The sequence below is a fragment of the Indicator indicator genome, chromosome Z (genome assembly GCF_027791375.1).
Source record: "Indicator indicator isolate 239-I01 chromosome Z, UM_Iind_1.1, whole genome shotgun sequence".
In the NCBI taxonomy this organism is placed as follows: domain Eukaryota; kingdom Metazoa; phylum Chordata; class Aves; order Piciformes; family Indicatoridae; genus Indicator; species Indicator indicator.
The window spans coordinates 57,457,529-57,481,976 of record NC_072053.1 but is presented as its reverse complement, the minus strand read 5'-3'; the positions used below and the strand labels follow the sequence as shown (position 1 = coordinate 57,481,976).

At 39.4% G+C, this 24,448-nt stretch overlaps 2 protein-coding genes across 2 annotated transcripts in view; one reads left to right on the top strand and one right to left on the bottom strand.

Moving 5' to 3' along the window:
* The window catches only part of SHC3 (SHC adaptor protein 3), a 53,435-nt gene extending 41,430 nt beyond the window's left edge, over positions 1 to 12,005 (top strand). Inside the window, exons 7-12 of the mRNA XM_054397679.1 lie at positions 1,518 to 1,644; positions 3,543 to 3,696; positions 4,675 to 4,771; positions 5,677 to 5,871; positions 8,189 to 8,484; positions 11,877 to 12,005. Of these exons, the coding sequence (XP_054253654.1) occupies positions 1,518 to 1,644; positions 3,543 to 3,696; positions 4,675 to 4,771; positions 5,677 to 5,871; positions 8,189 to 8,484; positions 11,877 to 12,005 (998 nt within the window). The remainder of the gene's footprint in view (positions 1 to 1,517; positions 1,645 to 3,542; positions 3,697 to 4,674; positions 4,772 to 5,676; positions 5,872 to 8,188; positions 8,485 to 11,876) is intronic.
* A 10,268-nt stretch (positions 12,006 to 22,273) lies between these two features.
* On the bottom strand, positions 22,274 to 23,416 carry S1PR3 (sphingosine-1-phosphate receptor 3). The gene has a single exon (XM_054397942.1). It carries the CDS (start codon positions 23,414 to 23,416, stop codon positions 22,274 to 22,276), a length of 1,143 nt encoding a protein of 380 aa, XP_054253917.1.
* Positions 23,417 to 24,448: the final 1,032 nt, after the last annotated feature.

Sequence of the window (24,448 nt, the reverse complement as noted above, 5' to 3'; positions counted from 1 at the left end):
CCGAATCCACTTGCAACATGCATCTAAGGACCTTTCCCTTGAATCAGGCATTGCCTCACAGTGCTGGCTGGCATAGCAAATACTGTAAGGTGAGATGAGAGCATTACTGGACCTGTTCAGCAGGTTCCATCTCATGCTGCATGAGGTGCTGCCTCTGAGGGAGACCACAGCTTGGTGCCCTGGTCATTTCATACCTGTATAACTGCAGTTTTCTTGCCCCTTTATTCTGGTCTCTTCAGAAGTCTGTCCATCAGATCAGCCTCTGAGAAGTCATTCATAAATCTCTTCAGTCTCCCTATATTGCTTTAACTAAAATTATGTCACATAAATGATATAGTTGACCAATACTTATTTGTAGGAGAATGACATCCAAAGCACTTGATTCCACTGTTGCGGACACTAGATAAAATGCAGTTTTTCATCTGGAGAACTTATTTTCAGGTTATTAAAGCAGTCAGGAGTGATATTAATAACTTTGATCAAGGTCCTACTGTACTGAGTCAAGACTTAGAAAAGAATCAGAGTTTCAAACCCAATCCATGCTCTAGCCAGTAGACTATGTGCTTGTCCAGCACTGAATATGGAAAATGAACTTGCCTGGGCTGTTCTGAATACCACCAAGACTCTAATCTTTACTTTCCGTCTCTTTAAATCCATGCACATTCCTGCGGTGTTAGGTGAAATCTGCCCGAGTGTGTCTGTTTATGTTGTCACATAATATGATACCTCTGAACCACACTCTGACTGAAAACTGGGATGGATATGGCTGCTCAGACACCTGATAAGGTTTCTTGGTCTCCCATATGAAGGGAGTATGTGTTGCTCGCCTCCCTCTGCCATGATGTGTTCAGAGAGGTAGCACATGGTGGAGTGCTGGTGCTAATGAGCTCCTGGCTTTGTGCTCCTCAGTATAATCACATAGTTTGCTGGGTGTCTCCATATAGGCAAGCAGGAAAAGGTACCAGCCTCTGTATTACTGAAGCCAGATGAAGGCCTGGGATTTAGGAAGTGTTCTAGTTATTGCTCCTTCCTCAGCCTGTAATTTAGAAAATTCTGGAAACCCCAAGGAAGTGAACAGCTTGCAAGCTTGGGGTGATTAAATAAAGTTGAACTGATAATGAAATTGAGGAAAGAAAATAAAGCCCTTTTCCCCCCCTGGTTACTATATATTAATATTTTTGTAATTTCAATTTAAAGCTTAGATTTCCATATGCTCTATTGCATTCAGGTAATGACAAATGATTTTTTTTTTTTAGATTTCCTGTCTTTACAGACTTCTTAAAATTGTGGAACTGATTTGTGGTCTTACCTGTTACACTTACACATCAGAGCAATTTTATTTAACCTTTAAAAAGACCCCATTGCCTAAAATTTGCTATTCCAGAATTGGGATTTATTGAAATGTGCACACCACGATTAGGGCAACTATGCCTGATGTTTTGTCGTAAACCAGCACATCCCACCACAGCATAAACAATGATTTTTGCATGTGCATGTGTCAAATCTTTTTCATTTAGCTTGTCATATACTGGAATGCTGTGATGGCCTGGCACAGGATGTCATCAGCACCATAGGGCAAGCGTTCGAGCTTCGATTTAAACAATATTTGCGATGCCCCTCTAAGATACCTGCTTTCCATGATAGGTGAGTATGATTGCAGAAGACTGCTACAGGATCTTCTTTAGCTTTGTGTTTACTTAATAAAATGTGCTGTGGACAAAGTTGCTTGAGACAGTCAGGATTTAAGTACTTTAAAAGAGATTTCTGCTGAATCAGCAAAGCCATATTTACCTAATGAATATGAAAGAAGCACAGTCATTTAAATTAATGGCATCAACATGGATTTCACAGTGCACTTAATGAAATGATTGTGCATCTTTTGTTGTAGTTGGATGGCCAAGAATCTTAGAATCATAGAATGGTTTAGGTTAGAAGGGACCTTAAAGATCATCTAGTTTCAACACTCCTGCTATGAGCAGGCATATCTCCTACAAGACCACATTTCTCAAGGCCCCACCCAACCTGGCTTTGAACACTTGCAGAGTTGGAGCCTCCACAGCTTCTGTGGGCAACCTGTTCCAGTGCCTCACCAACCTCATGGTGAAGAAATTCTTCCTAATGTCTAATCCAAATCTATCTTCTTCCAGTTTGAAGCCATTACCCTTCATCCTTTCCTTACACAACTTGTAAAAAGTGCCTCTCCAGCTCTCCTCTAGGGTCCCTTCAAATACTGGAAGGCTTCTATAAGGTCTCCCTGGAGTGTGGTCTTCTCCAGGCTGGGCACCCCAAGTCTCTCAGCCTGTGTTCAAAGGAGAGGTGCTCCAGCCTTCTGATCATCTGTGGCCCTCCTCTGGACCTACTCTAACAGTTTCATGTCCTTCTTGTGTCGAGCGACACTGTACTCTAGGTGGGGTCTCAGGACAGCAGTGTAGAAGGTGAGAATCACCTCCATCTACCTGCTGGCCATGCTTTTTTTGATGCAGCTCAGAACACATTTGGCTGTCAGAGCTGCAAGTGCACTTTACTAGTTCACATTGAGCTTCTCATCATCTAGGACCCCTTCTCCTCAGGACTGCTCTCAATCCATTTGCCACCTGTCCTGTATTTGTGCTTGGGATTGCCCCAACCCAAGTGCATGACTTTGCACTTGGCTTTGTTGAACTTTGTGAGGCTGTCATTAGTCCACCTCTCAAGCCTGTCAAGGTCCCTCTGGATGACATCTCAGAATGACTTATTTGTGGCATTTCCTCGTTGTTTACTGTCATAGCAGCTTTGTCGGTTTAGGTTAAGTCAGCCAGAGTTGCTGGGATTCCAAAATTACTAGTGATGTTTCACTGTTTCTGATATTAGCCAGGGTGAAGTTTTGAAGAATGTGAATTATTGTACAGAAGCTATGACTGCCTTATTCTCTGGAGGATACAAAATCTGTCTGCTTGTATGTGTTTAAGAGGCTGGGATATAGCATTTGGTGAGCTGTGCTTTTTGCAATAAGTTGCTATATGCTTGCTAACATTGGTAATCTTTAATATCACAGTAAAAGGAGTGTATGGTGAATATAAAATACTACTATCCCAATCTGGAAGCATTCTGCATTCACTTTAAACTTGTGTAAATGACCGTTAAATGTAGACTGACACCATGGATTTGATCTTTTGACTTTGTGAAGGTCTTTCAGGTTTATATTGGTGATAGGCAGCCATAATTAAAGACAAAGCTTTAGAGCTTAGTCAGTCATTCAAGTAATATTACAAATACTAATATAAGGTTAAATAAAATTGTTAAAGCAGTGGTCTTTAAAGCTAAGTAAAAACATCCTTTACTCACCATAAGAATTTAATCCATTGCAAAGGTGTCTTATATCAATTTGTCTAAACAGAGAAGGTCTGCTGCATGATCTATCATTGCTTCCTGATTTAAAATGGCAGCTGGACTGCCAAAAAATTATGCCATTGTGATTCCCTGACAGGTAGTCTTAATATGCTACAAGTACCTGTAAGCACTTTGCAAGACAAGGGCAAAATAAAACACTCACTTTCTTACAGGATGCAGAGTTTTGATGAGCCATGGATGGAGGAAGATAATAAGGCAACAGAACATTCCTATTACAACAACATCCCAAATAAAATGCCTCCCCCTGGCGGTTTCCTTGATGCCAGGCTCAAAGCAAGACTTCCTTCTGCTGCAGATACAGCTCAGGTCAGTGTAATTGCATCTTTGCCCTTCTGTTGGTGCATCCAAAATTATTTCAAATGTGCTTTTTAAAATGGGTACATTCTGGCCATTTGTAGCTCACAGCCCTTTACATGTGGTTGTTTTCCTTTTGAAGGGTCACTGAACATCTAGGGGGCAAAAAATTAGGCAGGTTCTGAACAGACAGAAAGAGGCAAATTCCTCATAGTGTTAAAAATTTATACAGGTTCAAGGAAGAGAAATCCACTAATGGTTGCTATATTTGTAGAAACTATGCCTACTTCATAGCTGGAAAAGATTTGACACAGAATTGTTTAAACAATCCAGTACAGTCCTTACTAAATGTTCATTATGCTAATGAGGCAATCAGTATTCAGCCAAGTTCCTGGGAAGATTTTCCACCTTATGTTGAACTGAGATCAGCTTGGCTATATCTACCAGCACTGCAGTCTAAAGTTTGACTGCAGTGTCAATGTAACCATCTAAGAGGAGTTTTCAGATCCAGCATAGCTCTAAATCCAGAGGGGCCTTGCCTGTGGATAGCATCCTTCCTTCAGTACCTGAGTGTGGCACCTGTGGTACCTCTGGTACCAATGTTACAATGTTGACTCTTTTAGCCTGCACTTTGGATCATGGTGGGAAGGGTTGTCTTCTGGTCCAAGGTATATTTCTGGGGACTGCTTTTCTGAAGCAGGGTTTGTCAGGGCAAGGTTTGTGAAGACTAATGTCCTAGAGGAGATGATGCATCATTTGGGGTTGCATGGGTTAATAAAAGCAGGAAGCAGGGAAGTTTACATGAAGGTTGCCAGTAGTATCTTACACCTCCACAAATGCATTTATGAGATATATATTCTAACACCACAATGAATCAGAAATGAAGAGTGGGAGTACACAGAACAGAGCCAAGGAAATTTTCAGAGGCTCTCATATATCTGAGCATTTTAAAGGTAATTGAGAATTTCTTTGCACATGTGTTCATTCTAGTCTGCAGCAGGAGTGGGAGGAGAACAAGTCTATTACCAGAGTCATCACTCAGGAGACAAACTCAGTGAAGACTGGCACAACGGGCCTGTTAAGCAAGGTGAGTTTTGTTAGCTGTAGCTGTAATATTGAAGGTCTTGAGTAGGCAAAGCATGTGAAAGTCTGATGCCTCAGTCTTAAAGCAATGAACTGCACTTGGTTGATTGACTTTGTCTGAATTTTAGAGTTGATATCAGTGAAAAGCACTTGGTAATTATCTCAGGATAATTTATTAAATGCACACCTTCACAAAGGCTTATTTTTGCAGAACAATTGACAAATAGAGTTGCCCCAAACCCTCAGCTCTTTACCTTGGCATGGCTTAAACCCCTATGGTATTTAAAGACAGGCTTTCAGAACATGGAAATCTGTTCTGAAAATCTGACCCACTACAGTATGTAAGATGGAATCTCCAAATGAAGAGCCTGAAGTCAGAACTTCTTTAAAATGTGAAGTAATACATGTGTTTGCATGTGAAATCTGCTCCATGAATATCAGATAATGTTTGTTGTTGTTCTTTATGAAATTTAAGAGAATCACATCAAAATGTGTGAAATTTCACCCCATACACCTTTCAGTGACAGCTTTACTGTCTTTCTGGAGACTCTTTATGTGTCCAAAAATATTATCTATTATTCGTCTGGACAGATTTGAGAATTATATTCCATTTCCTTCTGTCATGATTCCATAAATATTATTTATGAAACAAACAGTCTTTATTTACAGATGTTTCCTTTCCTCCTAAACAATATTCTCTTCCAAACCCTTATTGAAATGCCACTTTGAATCTATTAATCGATGTTTTTATTACTGTTATTGACTTTACATCTCCCATTCCAGACAGTTTTAAACCTGTGGTGATGGGATGTGATGTTATTTGGTCATAATAACAATACTGTTGTGTCAAATAAAAATAATAATGATGATAATAATAACAGATTTTTTTAAAAGTATTGAATTTTCTAGGATCTCTGGATATTTGTACTGTGACAGAATGGAAGTCACAAGTAACCTCAACAGCAGAGATACCAACATACATAAACACCCAGCATATAAATATAGAAGCTCTACTAGCACTTCAGGCAGATGCTGAAAGCACCTTCAGTGAAACAGCAGATGATACCAAAGAGAGCAGCCCAGGAAAGGATCTATTTGACATGAGTGAGTTCCCTTCCTATTCACTTCCTTTCTAACAAGTGACCCAACATGTTTCTGCATTATTTATCTATTAAAATAATGTTTAAATTCTAATACTAAAATCCAAATTTTAGTATTCATGGTGGAATTATAGTGAATTTTAGAATTCATGGTGCCTTCATATTGGACAGAGTTAAAATAAGAGTAGCTGAATATTTAAAGCTAGTTTGTATTGTATTTGAGTTAAGGGAAGCTGAAGTCTGTGTTGTTACTAGCATCACAGGCCAGCTATGTCAGAAGGAAAATTAATCTGAAGGCTTGTCATGCAGGAAAGTGAAGGAGCGAATAACTGGAGAATTAGCTCTGCCTGTCCTGTGAATATGTCACTAAGGAATGAATACATACCACAAAACCTTTGTATAACAAGGAAGCTGGGAGAGGAATTAAAAGGCTGAGTCAACGCTTTGCTGTGGATAGGCCTACTATTGTATCTAGCTATTTGTGGCAACTTTGAAGTCGCTTTTCCAAAATTAGAATCATAGCCATTGCTTGAAGCATTGTTTTACAGCTTCAGTCATAATTTGATGTTGGTGCTACACATTGTTAACAGCCTTGAAGAGATACTTAACAGGAAATACGGGGAAAGCAGTTTGATGCACAAAAAAAATTCTGTTTTTCTACTCTTTCCGATTCCAATTGCTGACAGATGATGTCTTTAACTCACTCCCCACAACTAAAAGGCAATGAGACAAAGCTGTTGGTGCCTATATGATAGCTGTAATATAATGTATCTACATTTTTGTTGTCTCAATATACATAAAACCGTCTTCCTGGCATGCTTTTGTTGAGATATGACTCTATTTCCATAGCTTAGGGAGATTTTTGATTGAAAGAAAGGGGAAAGGAAGAAAATTGAGAGAGTATCTATCTGTGAATATAGATGCGAAATGAGAAAAGTCTGCTGTCTGAAATAAGGGATGTTAACTTCAATTTCTAACATGCCATGCCCTTAAAATGTGCACATGCTCACTTTTATTTTATATGCATTCTTTTCCTAAAAATGCAGAAATTTAACTTGTAATCTTCCAGCCTTTATTAATCTTTATTAATCATTGGGTCACTGGGGAAAAGTAGTATTAGAAAATGTGTCAACTGGCCCTAAGTTAGTGGTTTGTCAAGATAAACATGTGTTGGGCATAGTGCAGACTGCAATATAGTGAAGACATATTAAGCTAGTTTTAAGAATTAGCTGAGGTGTCAACAAACTGTGACAGCACAGTTTTTACTCTGTTTCTCTGAGTTAAATCAACCTCTCTGTGGCCTCAAGCAAAGATGGTTGTACACTCCCTGCGTTGGAACAATCTATTTAGAGCTAGTGTATTTCTTCATGGTATTGCTTCTACAGATGTCCTTTTGTAAGTCTAGCAGACACTGAAGAATATTTCTTTTTAATATGCACTAGTTGGACAGATGAAGGTCTTGCATGAGAAAATAGCTTCCAATAGGACAGTACAGCGTATAATGAAGCACACACTGACCTATTTACTATTTCTGTAAGACTGCTGGGGTCTGTAGTGACACATCTTTCCACTGGATTCTACCAAAAGTCACAGTGAGTTCAGGATTTAGCTGAGGTTTAAAAGATACTTCCTGATTTCAGGTAGGTAAATCATCTTAAAGGTGTTAGCCTATGTATATTGCAAAAGTTCTCTTCCTAGCTGGAGGCCAGGGGTAGACTGAGTGGTAAGGATGACTGATCCCTTCTAGACATACCCTTGGACTGGAGACTCAGTAATGCATGATTTTAAAATAAATACATTGTTTGAAAAGAAACCAGATAGAAGTATAATGATACTGTATAACCACGTGATGCGATTTATTTTAAATTAAATTGTGACATACCTGGCAAGACAAAAGGAGAGCTCTGCCTGGTACCAGGACATTTACATGCAATGTTGGCAATAGCCATTACTGAAATAAAATGAGTACCTTTCAAAAGCTTATGCCAAGGTTTGCCCTGATTTTTATCAGGATCTTTCTGTGTATAGCATACATTTTTAGCATATTACGCTCCTCTGTCTTAATATAATCCATAGATTAGATCAGGGTGACAGAGCACTGGAACAGGCTGCCTGGGGGGGTTGTGGAGTCTCCTTCACTGGGGACTTTCAAATCCCATCTGGATGCGTTCCTGTGTGGACTACCATAAGTGATCCTGCTCTGGCAGGGGGGTTGGACCTGATGATCTCTTGAGGTCCCTTCCAACCTCTGATATACTGTGTGGTACTGTGATCAGTAGGCCTAGCAGTACATTGTCCCTCCTTTCTATTTTAATAACTAGAACCATTTGAAGATGCCCTCAAGAACCAAACATCTGAGGATGCATTGAGGAAATCCACCTCCATAGGATGCACCAGTCCCCTTTTATCCAGAGCATCTGACTGGACTGTAGCTGAAGAGCTGAGTACAGAGCCATGGTATCAAGGAGAGATGAGCAGGAAAGAAGCAGAACAGTTGTTAAAGAAGTCTGGAGACTTCCTCGTGAGGAAGAGTACCACAAATCCTGGCTGCTATGTGCTAACAGGCATGCACAATGGACAAGCCAAACATCTTCTTTTAGTGGACCCAGAAGGAACTGTAAGTGCTGACTCTTCAGCAATACAGGAGTTTCTGACTCTACACATTTATCTACATATGTTTAATCTCATTTTCAGCTTACTCACAACTAACCATAAGTACAGCCTCATATCTCTAATATGCCATCACATCTGTAATTCTCTCCCTGATGCCTAGCAGAAGACCTATGGTATGATTTCTGCATGTTGCAGGGAGCCTTGGAAACTTGATTCCACAGTAAGGTCAAGCTTTGGCTGCTGCAGTACAGTCAGTCAAAAGTGCATCTAAACTACTTCAGCCTTCCTGTTGAGAAGCTGCTGGTGGCTGTGCAAGTTTGACCAACCTGTATGGCAGTAATTTCCACGTATCTTTGTCAGCCATGATATACAGACCAGGCCTTGTATGTTTTCCTGCATGTAAGTGCAGGAGAGAACTGGGGTAAACATGCTCCATCTCTTAGATGACAAAGGGGAGCTCCATCCTAGCAGCAGGATGGAGAGTGTAGGGGAGTTAGAGTTTTCTGTAGCTGTCCTGTTCTGTCCTGGTTCTGAGAAGGCTTTGTCTCATCTAAAAGAATGAAAGTATTGCCACACATTTTGTTCTTGGCTTCTAGTAGCTGAGATTAGGCAACTCTGCAAAGGACAACTTTAGATGACAAGCCCCAAAGGAGTTGTCTGGTCAGCATCTGCTTCTGGTGAGAAATCTGCAACAGAATCATGCTGATCCTGGTGAGGAATGCCCATGGTACTTGTAATTACGTGCAGCACATGAGGACACTGAAAGAACACTTTCGCACTTTTTAGGTGCCAACTGCCTAGTTCTGGATTTGACAAGGATACCATTCTGGGCAACTGGCCTTATGCCTCTTAGAAGGTGGTGTCCTTCACTAAACTTTTACCATCAGTTTTATGACTCCTGCAGCAGGGTCTCCTAGTTCTCCCTTCAACATAACTCACAAATAGCGGTTACAAGCTACTGCAAGGAAAACCTTGCTGTGTGACCTGACAAGTGCAGGGGTGTTTTGTCCCACAGGGAGCTCTGCTACTCAATTGACTGGTATGAAGTACTCAGGCCCTGTGGTGATTCCTGGGACATTCCTGTCCTGTAAAAGACCCCCTTCTGTTCTGCGCTGCCTCTAAGAACAGTGCTAATTTTCTGACCTCCTTGTGTAGGGACATGCTTCTTCTCTGCCCCTATCCCCGTTCCCAGCCTACTTGTGATGTGCCATCATGGCCCAAATGGCTCTGAAACTCCTCACTCAGGGGGCACCACTTGAGAAAAACAGCTTTACTGCAGCTGACTTTTGGTTAGCTCTGCTGTCTATATGATTTGTGTGATCCTGACATAGTACCTGAGGAGCCCTGTTTGCGACTTGTCAGAGCAGAGAATTGTCTATAAAATGCAAGTCTGTGGTCAGCTGCAGCAGTGTGCCGGCAGCTTGCATTTTTATTGTGTGGCCTTGGCATGATTATTTGAAAAAATATTTCACACCAAGGCTGCCTGAAAATTAATTTTACACAAAATTACCTAGTGACATGCTATAGCTCTTAAGGGTGTTTTCAAGAGCAGGGTTAACTGTCCAGTTGCTTCTGCTCCCATCCAGATAACAGAAAATAAATAAATGAAATCTCTAGCTCAGGTAAGCCATGCTTAAAATGGAGGACTGCAGGCTTTTGCTGGTTTTAGAATTAGGGCTCGAACTCTGGTGATGGCATGTTGTACATGTGTACTGGGTTAACACAGCCCACTCTCACAAGCTCCTCTCCCCACACACAGACGGGAGGGAAAGTAAGACAAAAAAACCCTCTGGGTTGAGATAAAGAGTTTACTGGAAATGATACAACAGACAATTACCTTAGCTTACTTCACAGAAAAGCACAGCAAAATGCAGAAGATGCATCAGAAGACAGTGATAAAACGGTGTGTGTCCCCACCAAGTACACACCAGCCAGCCCAGTGGAAAATACCAACACCCCAAACCCAGAAACCAAAAGAAGCAACCCAAACAGGAAGTCTCTCATTTTACAGTCTGAACTTCAAGCCCCATGATACTTTGCTCCAGCCAGCACTTTCATTTTGAATCTGGCCTGTGTGCAGCATGGTATTGAATACACGTTAGCAGAATCAACTCAACTTTGTGGTGAAAGAAATCTCAGCTGAGGTGAATTAAATGGACTGAAAATGCATTGATCTAACTATAAACATGGAAAGTTTCTGCTGTTCTAACAATATCTTCTCATTCTGAAAAATATAGCTTCAAATAATTACAGAAAGTGATGTTTCAAAGAAGAATGTTTCAGAAATCGGGAGAGCTTGTTATTTTTCAGTGATACAGCTAGATGCACACCAAGCAGATAGTATCTGCCATCAAACATGGTTATTTCTTTTTTTTACCATGCGACATCCTGTGCTAAATTTCTAGCAGTTTTGCCAGAACGTCACGGTGAAGACTGAAATATTTCAAGAGAGGTGCCCAGCACAGCTTAAACTGGCTTTGGAAAAATTTTTTAAAAGGTGTTCTTTCCTTCTAGGAAATGTTCAAGGGAAACGGATTACATGCCTCACTTCAGAGCAGCTCACAGGCCTTTGCTTGAGGCAGTGCCATCCCAAAACACAGCTTTACTGTAGCACTTTCCCCTGCCTGTGGAATCTGTATGCCTAACTCATTTAGCAAGGAAATGTTTTTTGAAGTTGCTGTTAATAATGAACAATTGCTTTGTAAAACAGATTACCTTTCGGCTTGTGGGTAATTCTGACTATTTTGGCTTACAATATCAGTTTCCTCCTATTATGAGGGTAACAATTTACTTATCAGGGTGTCAATACAGAGAGCTGGTAAATGGACTTGTAAAATGACATTCCTAATCCTGAAATATTTTGGTTTGAAAGGCACAGGGATGTACCATGAAGCATGGGGCAAACAAGCACATATGATGGTTGGATCCCTTTCAGAGAAATGAAATTTCCAGCACCTGAAGAAAGCCTTTGTTAAGGAAAGCACAAAGATGCTGAAGCACACTGTAAAGAGTTAGTTGTGGCCTCTCTAGAGGGACAGCTCTTTCTAAAGAAAAAGGTGAAATGAAGTGAGAGGTCTCTTGAATAAGAATGTTAGAACTAAAAAATCTGACTTGCAGTGAAACAAAATATTATACCAAGAGTTTTCAAGCAAACCAATTCAGAAAGAGTAGTAGTGGCATGCGAAATACCCATTTACTGAGAACAGAGGAAGTAAGAGACAAAAAAAGAAGGAAAACTCCAGAAATACCAGATTCCCACTGATTTTTATAGGAGAGAGATCAGTCTCTAAAACATGACTGTGGTTGTTATAGTCTTAGAGAACTTCACTGTGAAGTCAAGGGAAAAAGTATTTTGCTGTTTAATCTATCTTCTTGCATCCTTTTTTTTTTTTTAAGGTTCGTACAAAAGACCGTGTCTTTGACAGCATAAGTCATCTCATCAATCATCATCTCGAGAATAATTTGCCAATAGTTTCTTCTGGGAGTGAACTCTGCCTGCAGCAGCCTGCTGAGAGGAAACACTGACTCCATATAACTGTTTTAATTTAACCTACTTTGCAAGCTATAACTGGTAGAAATGGCAGATCTGATAAAACATGTATATTAACCCGTGCCCCCTCCCCATGTATTCACATATATTTCACCTGTATGTTTTCTTTAGGTTTAAAATGCTCCTTTTCACACAGTACACTTGAAAATTCTCAATGCTTAATGTAAATGTAAGTCACAGCAGAAGGCTTTCTTAATGTGAATATTGAAAGTGTATATATGCACACTATATATATAAATACAGTACATATTTATATTTTTCAAGTCAGTATGTTGACAGTATAGAACTGTGCCATGTGTTTTTACTAGAAGAAAAATTACAATTGTGATTGTTCAGATAAAAATTCAGCAGTCTCATTTTCTTGAGAAAATTAATAGTGGGACTCTTATTTCTGATTTTACCTAAGAAGCACAACCATGGGGATTATAGGCGGATTACACTGGATAACCTTAGAAGAAGTTTGAATTCAGCAGCTAGTATTCCAACTCAGAAATTCAGCATAAAATGATTTTTAAAACTGTTATTTAATGTCACTGATATCAAAGCTGTTTTATCTTTCTGATGTCAAGTTTTAATTCTTATATGATGTCACTCAAAACATTAATAACTTCCTTTAATGATTTAGTGTGATCTGTGTACAAGGTGTGTGCATTTGATTTTTCTAATGATACTGTAACAACATTCTGCAACTCCAGTTCATTAATTTGATTACCAAGGTTATTTGTAAGTAGTTCTCTGCTTATGGTGAAGCTCTAGGTGTCCTTGACTACCAGTCTCCAATGAGACAATTATGAAAGTTCAAATAACTTGTGTTCAACATGTTTGATGCAAGATGTTCATGGTTGTTCAAACACATAGCTGAAAAAATCTTTTCTTCTTCTAAACAGTGAAAACTATGATGACTCAGTGGTCCGCTTTGCAAATGATACCGTTTGCATTTATCTACCAAAGCATAACTTGACTTTGTCCTTCAGCAAATGATAACTTGCAAATATGCTGTTGTTTGTGGGTTTTTTCCTAAATATCAAGTTGAAAAATAAACATAACACTAAAGATGCATTTCTGGCAGAAATGCCCTTGATACTGGGAAACAAATGTTTTAAGGAAGGTTTATATAACTTCATATAAGCATTATATGAAGTTATTTTCCTATTGTATGAAGCTCATCAGGATCCAATTTCAATAAACACAGTTCCTGTAAATGTGATGTTTGTGCCGTATTCAGGATTTAGCCTTCAGCACTCCAAGGTCTTCTATAGCCCCAGTATCTCAAATCAAATTTTTTTACTTCTTTCATAAAGGCCAGGACTTAGCAGGGTAACTAGGTTAAGCACCTGCTACCCAGTCTACTTAAAGTTAGATTTAGTTTAGATTTAGTTTTAAGCACCTGCTACCCAGTCTACTTAAAGTTAGATTTAGTTTAGATTTAGTTTTAAGAATTTATTGTTTAAAAATTTGTCAAACTACAACCAAACTGCCTGATGGATTCACTTAGAATACTTCTGGGTAAGATTATGATCTTAAATATTTTCTTGTACTTTCTACTGTGAAATAAGGTAAATTTGCAGCTTGGGAAGTTTGGTTTCGGTTGCTCTCAACAACAAAAATGACTGCAGCATCCAAGACTAATCATGTGATCTGTGCAATAAAATACACTTGATTCTGTAATCAGGACATTCAGAAGCCAAACAAAGACACCAGTGAACCAAATGCTTGCAGTTAATTTTATTGTAGATAGTTAACAGCTGATACTTCAAATCTTGGTGGGAGCTGAGAGCAAAGGAAAGAAATCAAATGCTGTATTGCAACTCAAATTAGTGTGGCACCAAGGTAGTGGCGTTCTTAGTATGTGGGTTTTCCTTTTACCTCTTTATACCCTAAAGCAATATCCATCAAAAATGACTTAAGAGAATTTGTATCTCACTATATTCTAGTTTTAAGTATTTCAGTTGCCACCTTTTTGTCATATATAACACTTGTCATTCCATGCTCCCATCTCCTTATAAATATGTCCTGGAAAGATTTTAGTGTGTTATCACTAACAATAAGAGAAGGCTTCCTTTGTACTTTTAGTGTTGTGTGTCATTTCAGTAAAAGCCAGGTGCCTAACTCAGGTGCCTTCAAAAATTCCACCTCCTTCCTCTGTTTTAGATTCCTACATACCCTGTCAGTGTATGCCTGGAAAACTTTGGCAAGATACAGGTATATGAATGAAGGCAGTAAACATACACTGAAACAAGGATCTAAATTTTCATGCCATTGTCCTAGATGTAGCTTTAATAACTTAACAGTCACTTATCTGTATGTTTTGGAAATTAAAGCAGGGGGCAAGGAAACACAAAGTGAAACAGCTTGATAGAGGTATTACATTCCCCAGACTACATTTCACAAACTCTGCCTCCAGGAAAACGTAGCTTTTTTAAGCTGCTCTGTGAGCACAGCCCATCTGCCCAGCTCAGCATGCATAGCAAAGATGTAAAGGTTACACATAGCTTGATCAGATGCAGTTTGGTCCTAGCTAGTGGTAGTGCCTTTGGGCTGCAACAGTGCTGTGCTGCCACAGTGGGCTAGCATATCTTGTCTGGCCAGGTGTGACGATTTAGAGGCTTTTCTAACTCACTGGAAACTAAGTGTCCAGGAAAGGAGGGCATGTTGGCCAATCAGTCATCCTTTTGTGTATTATGGCTTTGCTTTTTCACTTTGGTAGATTTAGCTTTCCCCTACATGAAAATGGTATAAAAACTGGATAGCTATTTTAATAGCAGTTCCAAACCTGTTATTAGACTCAAACACTACACTGAGCTCAACAAGAGCTAATTGAACTTGCCAGAGTCAAGGCTCATTGTTGTGAGGAGCCAACACTCCCAGCAATTTCAGAGATATCGTGGTTATAAAATGCTGTGTCACTGGCTGAAAACCAGACATCTGACATCATAATAATTTGAGCCCCCCTCACCTTTTGTTTTTATTCTCTTTTTTATTCAATCCCAAGGGCTAGGACCTTGCTGGTGACAATTCAGTATTACGATTTCAAGAACTCTGATTTTACTGAAAGGACAAATGTATTAGACTCAACAGAAATCTCTGAGATTAGACAATTCTATGACAGCCTTTGCTATTTTCCCAGCAGATAGCTGAAGAGTCAGAATCGAAACTTTAAATATCCTGCAAGAAGTCTACACTGATTTTGAATCCCACTGTGCAGCAACTGTGTGAACTATGGGCAACAAAACCATATTCTATTTCTTTAAGCAAAGAATTATCAAAAGTGAATCAATTATTTCTTAGTCATTTAAATGCAGATCTAGAGAATGGGATTTGAAAACTGAATAATATTTTTACTTCAGTGGGAGTTTGTTCAGTGAGAACTCCTAAGTTCCCTTACCTAATGCAAGAGGATTTTCACATTTGACATGCCTGGGTGGAGCCCATAGGAGTTGCAATTCTCATGGCTTACTGTCTTCCTCCCTTCCAAGGGCTTTGCACACTCAGTGGGAATGGAAGGTTATACAGTACCTTCACTTCACATCCTACATGTGATAACACCTGTTCTGCCAGAAGCCCCTCTGTCACACATATGCAGTCAAAGCTTGAACAAAGGACACACTCTTGCGAGCAGAATTTGAGTGTAAGATGTGGATTGTCACCAGAAGAAAATGTTCACTGACCATCTCTTCACTGTCACCTGCCAGCACTACATTTTCTATATCCTGATTTCATTATTTTTCTCCATTTTGTAATAATATACTCATATCTCTTATCATTGTGGTCCCAGGTATCATGTAGTGCAGTAAGATGAGGAGAATTAAAAAAAAAATATACCACAGTGCAGCTGCTGCTGGCACATATGCTATAGATGCCAGCTACAAAGTATTCATAACATAATTGATGCATATTTAGATATTTGCAAGTATCAAATTCTCCACTTAAAAACTAGCAGTTTTGCAGCCTCCAGGTAATTTACAGCTCTAAAGAGGAAATCTGGAACTTGTGGCTGTTCTTACAAAAGGTTACAAAATTTGGTTTCAAGCCTTTGTTTTTGGCATCCAGTCTCTATCTAAGTGGTGGAACGATGAATTTGTATTAAGGAGACTATTCTTCTATAAACAAAGACTATGTGAATGCCACACTTTCCTTTTTATCTTCCAGACATCTTCAAAATATGTCTGCATAGAATCAAAATTCAAATTTACTTTAATGCAGAATGACAAATTTGTATTAAGGAGACTATGTTTTTACAAAGGCTAAGTGAAAGCCACACTTTCCTTTTTATCTTCCAGACGTTTTCAAAATATGTCTGCATAGAATAAAAATTCAGATTTACTTTAATGTACTATCAAAAATATATATATTTACATGGATTTTTTGTTCAAACCTAGGGTTGCACTTGCCACCTTTCTATGTTTGCTCCAAGCTGCCAGGATATGGGCAAATTCCCACTAAAAGCTCCGTGTTCAACTGTACTTACTCTACTCACTCACACAGTGTCTTTGAACATTGTTCACATCTGCACTGAATACAGCTGGAATGAGGGCAGGTTTGTAGAAAAAATAACATGGACATATAATTTGCCTGCAGTTAACCAGAGATTTGGATAAAGAAAGGGAAAAGCTGTCTTGGGAGAGAAAATCCGAGGGGTAATGAATGTGAGACCTGGAAACATAAGCCAGTAGGCATGTAACCTAATAATGAAAATAGAGAGCTGCAGCCAAACTACAAATGTGCTAATTTCTTGACAGGATTTAAACAGAACCTCTTCAGAGCACTTAGGTAATGCCTGCTGCTCATCTCTTTTTGAAATATTTATATTCATAAGCCTTGATATGTTCTTCTTCAGATGCCAACATATGCATCTTGCATGGCTTCCACTGAGAAAAAGCAGCGTTTTTTTCAGTCTCAGTAAGGAGGATGAATTTTCAGAGACATGCATTTAGCAAAACAATCATGTAAAGAGTGTTTAAACCTTGTTAGACAACAGAACAGGCCATAGAAACCAAAGGGAGAAATAAGCTAAAGCTGGGTGACTCATTCTGCTACCCCACTTTGTGGGAAGCAGCACAGATGACTCAGAAGAGGAAGGTGGCCTCAGATTTTTCAGGTTAAGATGCAGAATTGCATGTTACGTAGCCATTATGAAGGTCAAATAACATACAGGTTGAATGTCAGCTTTTATCAGCAGTCCTTTTTTATTCCATGAAGCAAAACCCACCAAACACACCCAGACATATATTCACTAAAAGTAAGTAAATTTTTTTATTAAGTGAAGAATGTAAAAATTATAATTGGTATATATTCGTGTCCTTTGTAGCTGGATTGGTATGTTAACTGCTTCTCAGCAAAGTTCTGAAGAGTTAAAAGATGATAGGTTCCTGAGATAAATGTTTTTCTTTGCATTGTGCGGGCAACAACAAAACAAAAAAGTGACTCTTTTGCTATAAAAGGGAGTTTGACTGTACATTTGTTATTTATTACTACTTATTACTTTTAGAAACATTTTTAACTGAGAATTGCAGGAAAAATAATGTATGTGGAAATATTGTGATCATTTATATTCCCAACTACTTTTGTGAACCTCAAGATTTTGCCTGTCTGCTGATTGTGTTATTTCAGTTACAGAGGCAATTTTTGTCTCCAAGGAAGTCTTCAAGCAACAGAATTTGGAATATAATTGTTATGCAACTGTTTTCTGATTATTCGGTTTGTATATGATTAACCAAAGTAATAAAAGCATTAGCATTACTATCAGATTGAAATACATGTAAAGTGGGCTTGAGTCTGTTCTCCTATGCTCAGGTTCTCTACTTGCCTAATTTGATTTTGATTGTTTTGGTGGTTTTGTTTATTTACCAGAAAGGATGCCTGTTTTGTGGCAGAATAAATGAAATTCTACAAGGTTTGCCTGGATATTGAATATGTCAATTAACTACTCATGTCAGTAGGGACAAGGATCAAAACTTACGAGGATGAAATGGCACATGAGTACTTTGATCTCAGTTGTACCAGCTTTACATCAGAGGAGCTTCACTTTGACAGAGGTAATGTTGATTTTCAGGAGTTCATTTTTGACAAATACCATTTTCACAATGCAAGTAATCAATGGTACAGGCCTTCTTTCTGGACCAAATGATGCTCTCTCCTTAAAAGGTAGCTTTCCTGCTTGACATGCTGAATAGATAAGGGTAGTAGAGAGACTACTCCAAGGTCTTTTCACGGAGAATGACTGCAAGGGCAGCTATTTGGTAGGTGTTGGAGAGGAGAAAGGCTCCATGTCAAAAGACAGCTTAGCTGGGATGGCATTTCACAAATCTTCCTCCTCCACTGCCCTAGTGTGTCATTGGCAAGGCCTTTCCCTCTTACTCACTTGGAGAAAAGCTGAGCCTGGGAATGCCCTGGGAGGTTATGTTGCTCTTGAGGAGAAGAAATCCAGTTCTGAAGGCACCATGGGAACCAGCACACCTCTCCTTATGTCTCAATGGTGGCAAAAGAGAAACCCATGATCACTGCTGCTGCGTCTGCCCCTTATGAGTTCTGTCATGAAAAGGGAGTATCCGTAGGCCTGGGGTGGCCACGGGATGCACAGGACCCAGCAAAGTCATGGGGCTAGGCTGTGCCCTTGGCTGTGTTGTTGGGCTAAATATCACTATCCTGGGCAAAACACATCATCTGTCTGCTCAGAAGGGGTGGGCTGGCTACTCTTAGGACCCCTGTTTTTTGGCATCTGTTATTTTGTGCACAGGTGTGTTTTCAGGCTCAGTACTAGAGCAGCTGGAACGACATACCTAGTAGGCAGTGCCACACCCTATTCACAGTTGTTCATTGTAAAATCATAGTAATGGAAAATGTGCCTTTCCAAGGGAGTAGCTGTGCATGGTGCTGCTGGAGCAAACGTCCTTCTAAGCAGGTGAGCCAAGGGACCAAGTCTCCTCTCAAAAAAGCAAGGGCAAAGCCTTCCTCTTACTCTGGATACAGTGGAGACAGAGCCTACCACCTTTGGCTGCACAGTGCTCCTACACGTCATGCTTTGAGGCACAACACATGAAACACGTTTTGCACAAAAGGCCAAAACCTTTTTCACAATTCTGTGAAAAATGACTGCTACACAACAACTTCAGTTCAAAGGTTTGAGATTTAATTAAAAGTTTTCAAAATGTTTATGGTGTCTAATAGTTGAAAATACTCTGTAAGACTGTTGGCAATAAAAGACTCTTGAAAAGTGCCTCAGTGAGTACTTTTTTTTCCCTCTCCTTTGGTGGCTTGATTTGCATTTCTTTCATAATCTATAATCAAAACAAGTATTCCAATTAAGAAAATAATACAATAGTATCCTTTGTAGCCTTTGCTCCACACAAAACCAATTTGGAAACGGGAGACTTGATTCAATTTCTTGTATGCTCAAATCAGCTCATAAAAAGCTTGTATTCTGGGATATACTGTACAGAATTTTGCAATATTTTAGGAGTGAAAACACCTCTTCTCCATGTTTTTCCATCTTCAAGGACAGGACACTTTCCTGTTTGTTAATAATCCAGTGCTGCTAAATACTTGCCTTGTCCTACTTTAAAATTCTGTTCTGAAATCTTTCAGAATCTCTGCTTTAACATGTCCCAGTGGGATCTACCCACTGAAGACTGTATCCACAAGTTTTTTTCAAGTCAGAATTACTTTGTAAATATTATCAGTATTATATGTGAACCTATTAATCTTAGGAGCCTGCTTCAAGTACAGCAGGGAAGTGAACTAACGAAATATCCCCACAGCTCCAAAACGGGAGAAGGAAGTCTAAGTAGAACGGAAGTATTGACAAGAAATCACATGGCCTCCAACTGTGGAGTTGCCTGCATGACCTATACCTTGCACCAACTCTGACAATAGCTAAGGCTAGAATACAGATGTTAAAATTCACTTTCAAGTGCATATACTTGGGCTTCAGGTATTTTATTTTTTTTCCCCCATAAATAGCAAGAATCATGTAATAGCCTTGACATTACATTTCGTGTGGGGTCAGCCACAATGTTTTCTCAAACCACTGTGTTGCTAAATCCTTTCTGCTCTACAATAGCAAGGAATGCTGCCACACGCTACCACCTTGTGTTCTAACATTTGTAAGTATACAAATATTTCAGCTGTCAGTTTTCCAAGACACAACTTCAGGGGAGAATTTCCACACTTATAGTACAGCCAATAGCACTGTAAGATCTGAAAAACAAAGCAAGCCATCGCAATGCAATATCACCATTTCTGTTTCTCACAAAGCCACAGAGTTGCTAACCCATCCCATACCTGCAGTTCATATAGTTAAATCATTCTTAGCTTAGTTTAGCTTTTTGTTAAGTACACTGCTTTTCAACATTTTTGGTAGAAATGATTTCTTATTTACTACTCTCTTTCACAGTTAATTCATATAAATACAGTTTTTCCTTTTTTCTTACACTTTCCCAATGGTGTATAATGTTTACAAGCAGACTGTTAATTTGTAGAAGATAATCACAATGCAAACCTCTACATTTTAAAGGGTTTCTCTATACACATTACACAACTGACACACTATACACACTTGGGAGGAGTCTAATGCTGTTGCTTTAGATGATTAAAACTAAAGCCAAGGATGAGCTCTTCCAGGCTGTGTATTTGAAACCCTCAACTACTTCTGACTGTGTATAAGGCAAGGCGTGGTTTGAGACATTAAACACAAATCTTTGAAAGAGCTCTTTGAAAGTTATATGCTTACATTCTTACTGAAAGACAAGGGGAACCCATCAACCTCCACTAAAGCTTCCGACTGCAAAGTATTATTGATAGAAGTACCATGGGCAACTTCCACGGGGACTTGAAATGAGGTATTTATGCCTTAACTGCTCCAGGCCTCTGGGAATCTCTTTCATGCTGAACACCATCCTGTGTTGAGGCTGATAAAGAAGTGACCAACCATTAAGGGGTTTTCAGACAGGTTTCTCTGGAACAGCCTCTCAAAACATTAAATCTGGGGCTTCAGGACTTCCAACTAAACAGGCTTTCAAGGCAGCATAAGGTATAAATGGAGACATACCCTTCAGCATGATCCTGCTGTACCACATATATCTTCCCCCTCATGTCTGCAGAAGCTCTTGGAGACAGTAGAAGCACAGGGTCCCATTGCCAGAAAATGGGATCTTGTCCCACTGGCTGTTCTTCCCAGGGAGATTTCTAATAAAATCCAACACTGTGGTAGTGTCTGGAGTGAAATGAAAAAACTCCACAGCGACACTTTGTGGTTCATTACTTTCTGAAATGATATGTCTCCGTTTCGGAACTGAAGAATCTGAGCTTAGGTAGTGCATTCACAATGTACAGAGGTTTACATAGGCTTAACATACATCTTTAAATACAGTGGAAATAGTAAGTAAAAATATATGCATTAAAAAAGTACATACACTTGATACATGTGTATTGTTGGGTCATGTTGTAACTATTTTAAATAGCCAACATACCTAGCCCTCCTTAATGGTTACTTACTAGTGCTTGTTTAAAATAAGTTGTGAAATGCCACAGTGACAACCATCATATTGTCTTTCACTAGACATGAAAAGTTTGAATAATAGTGAAAAAAAAATACTGTCATGCCATATTAAAGATCCTGTCAGTTACAAACTACTACTTCATATATTTTCAAATATCCCCACTGAAACACATTTATTTGTGTAATTTGTCACTTACACTGTATAATGCAATACAATGTTTAGTATATATATTGTAAACTTCTACCAAACAACAACTTTTTAATAAGGAATTGTACAAATATACAGCTATTTATACCACATATAAGGCCATTAATGTAACACCAAGATATATAGAGAACGATTATCACCAACATATGTAATGAGCTTTTCTCCAAGGCACCAATAATCGGGCTCATTTTCCAATTATGGTCAAGGTTTACTGGACACTGAAGTTTCTAACACATTTGATTGATGTCTTGCACAACAAGGCAGTGCCAGGTGCAGCCTCACCTTACTGTGCAATGCCATTGTGGTGCACAATGTCAGTAGATGTGCATGGACTCTGTCCTGCTGTTGGTAGCATAAAGGGTTTTTTCTGCATCAGGCGTGTTAGTGAATAAACAAAGCAAATGATTGTTGATAAATAAATTCTCAAAGTTAAATAAGTGGTTAGTATGTTTCCCTGTGACTTAACTGCACAAATACTTAAACTACACTTGTAGCTGAAATCTAAAAGCCACAGAAAGGTACTTGTCTCAAGGAGTTCTTCACTTACAGAAGTTTCCATTGTGAAATGAAGATTCATTTTTCTCAGCAATACAAGAGGGAACATTCTTTGGTGGGGAATCTTCCTTTGGCTTCTGAGTATTGCTGCTGCTGGATTTATGACTGTGATCTGGTGTGGGCTGAATAGGCAAAGATCTGGCCACCTTTGATTTTGCTAGGCAGCCACAAACCAGGCGAAAGAAAGCCCGACGCATCTCCTTACTGGCCAGAGTGTAGATGATGGGATTCATTGCAGAATTGATGACTGCCAGAGCAATAAACCAGTTGGCTTTGTACAAGATAGAACACTCCTTGACTCTGCAAGCCACATCAATGAGGAACAGAATGAACAACGGAGACCAACAGGCGATGAAGACACTAACAACAATCACGACAGTCCTAAGGAGTGCCATGGAGCGCTCTGAGTTATTGTGGTTAGTGACATTACGACTGCTGGATTTCACCAAGATGTAGATACGGGCATAAAGGATGACAATCGCAACCAAAATAGCTATGAAGATACTAATGCAGAACACAACATACTTCTTGGAGTACAGAGGCAAAATGGTTGAGCAGTCTGGTAAGTTGTTTATACAGTTCCACCCAAGGATGGGTAAGGCACCCAATGAAACTGAAATAAGCCAGCATGTACCAATGAGAAGGAACACCCTGTATTTTTTATTTGCATCGTAGGGCCTCATTTTAATCATGGTCAAATGTCGCTCTATAGCTATTGCCAGTAAGCTGAAAGTGGAGGCTCCCAGAGCAACAAACATGCTGCCTTCCCTAATGAACCAGATTGTGGAGGACAAGCTCAGAGTTTTCTTCCCAGACATAAGAATGTTCACTTTGTAAACAACCCCAGCTAAAAGATCACAGAGAGCTAGATTGCCAATAAAAAAGTACATGCGGTTGTGAAATTTATTGTTTTTCCATATGGCAATCAACACCATCAAGTTTTCCAATACTATGAAGCTACACAGGATCAGAAATGCAATAGTGGGAAGGTCTATATTATCGGTTGCCTTTTCCCTTCGCATAAGTTTTCCTGTATAATTGTAATGCAGTACAATCAGAGAGTCCACCTCTTCATTCCCTTGAGGGTTGACAAGAGCATCAGGTGACATGGTAACTGCAGTCGTCATTTGTTCACCGATGATGGGCTTCTCCTCTTTAGTATCACAAGGATTTAGTTCTGATAATTTTCCACAAGAGGGAGATCAAGCCTCGTTCCTCCAAGCACTCCTCTGGGCATGTGGTGTGTATTCCCAGCTCCAGCAAGCCTTGCATATTAATTTGACAAAGTGGCTCGCAAACCAGGCTCTGAAAATAAACAAATGCAGCATAAATCTCACAGTCTTCCCAAGTCACCCATGTGGGTGCTTAAGCCACAACATACACCAAGAGGTGATAAGTACACAGAACAGTAGCTGAGAGGAACAGACTACAATGAGACACCAAGGTCTAGCATTGTTGCATGCTTATGAAGGTAGCTCTGGGTAAACCAAGTCATGCTCTGTGCAAATGTAGTTCTACTGAAGAAATAAAAGGGCAGCATAGAGAACGGCTCCTAGGTGCTTTCCCCTGCAAAATTTCCATGCTAACAAAAATGCAGAAGAATGGTGAGAACGATTAGCAACTGGTCCCAGCAAGCCCCAGTGTGCACATCAACCCATTCACTTCTTCTCGAAAGGGCCTGCGTGCATGTGGCACTACCAAATCACCACCCAGCCAATGCTGCCTGAGCAGCAGCAGGGCAACCTCCCTGTTTTCTAAGCTTGTGCCTGTTTCCCATGCAGATCTAAGATAGCAAAGATGGAGAGAGAGTTAGAATAAAATCTTGATGCCAGTGTGCACGTTGCGAATGCCTAAAATGACTTTCCACCCTTAATGGTACAAAAGGATGCTATCTGCAATAAAGGAGATGCTCCAGAAGCCAGTCATCACAAAATTACCATATTTTCTATTCAATTTAGTTGGATTTCTGCCACTTTTCTTACAATAAATATAGCAAGTCACCTCTTTGTAAGCATCACCTTTCTTTATGGTTGACTTTCCTTTGTTTTTTTACTTTGTGTATGCATACAAGCCATACATTTAATGTTGCGGAGTTTTTTAAAATAAGAAAGTTATATTGACATTAATTATCCTTCTCAACTTACTTCTGCTTTTAAGTT

What these genes read in the sequence shown, in the direction of transcription:
- S1PR3 (XM_054397942.1), bottom strand. Translation starts at nt 23,416, where the DNA reads ATGACGACTGCAGTTACCATGTCACCTGATGCTCTTGTCAACCCTCAA.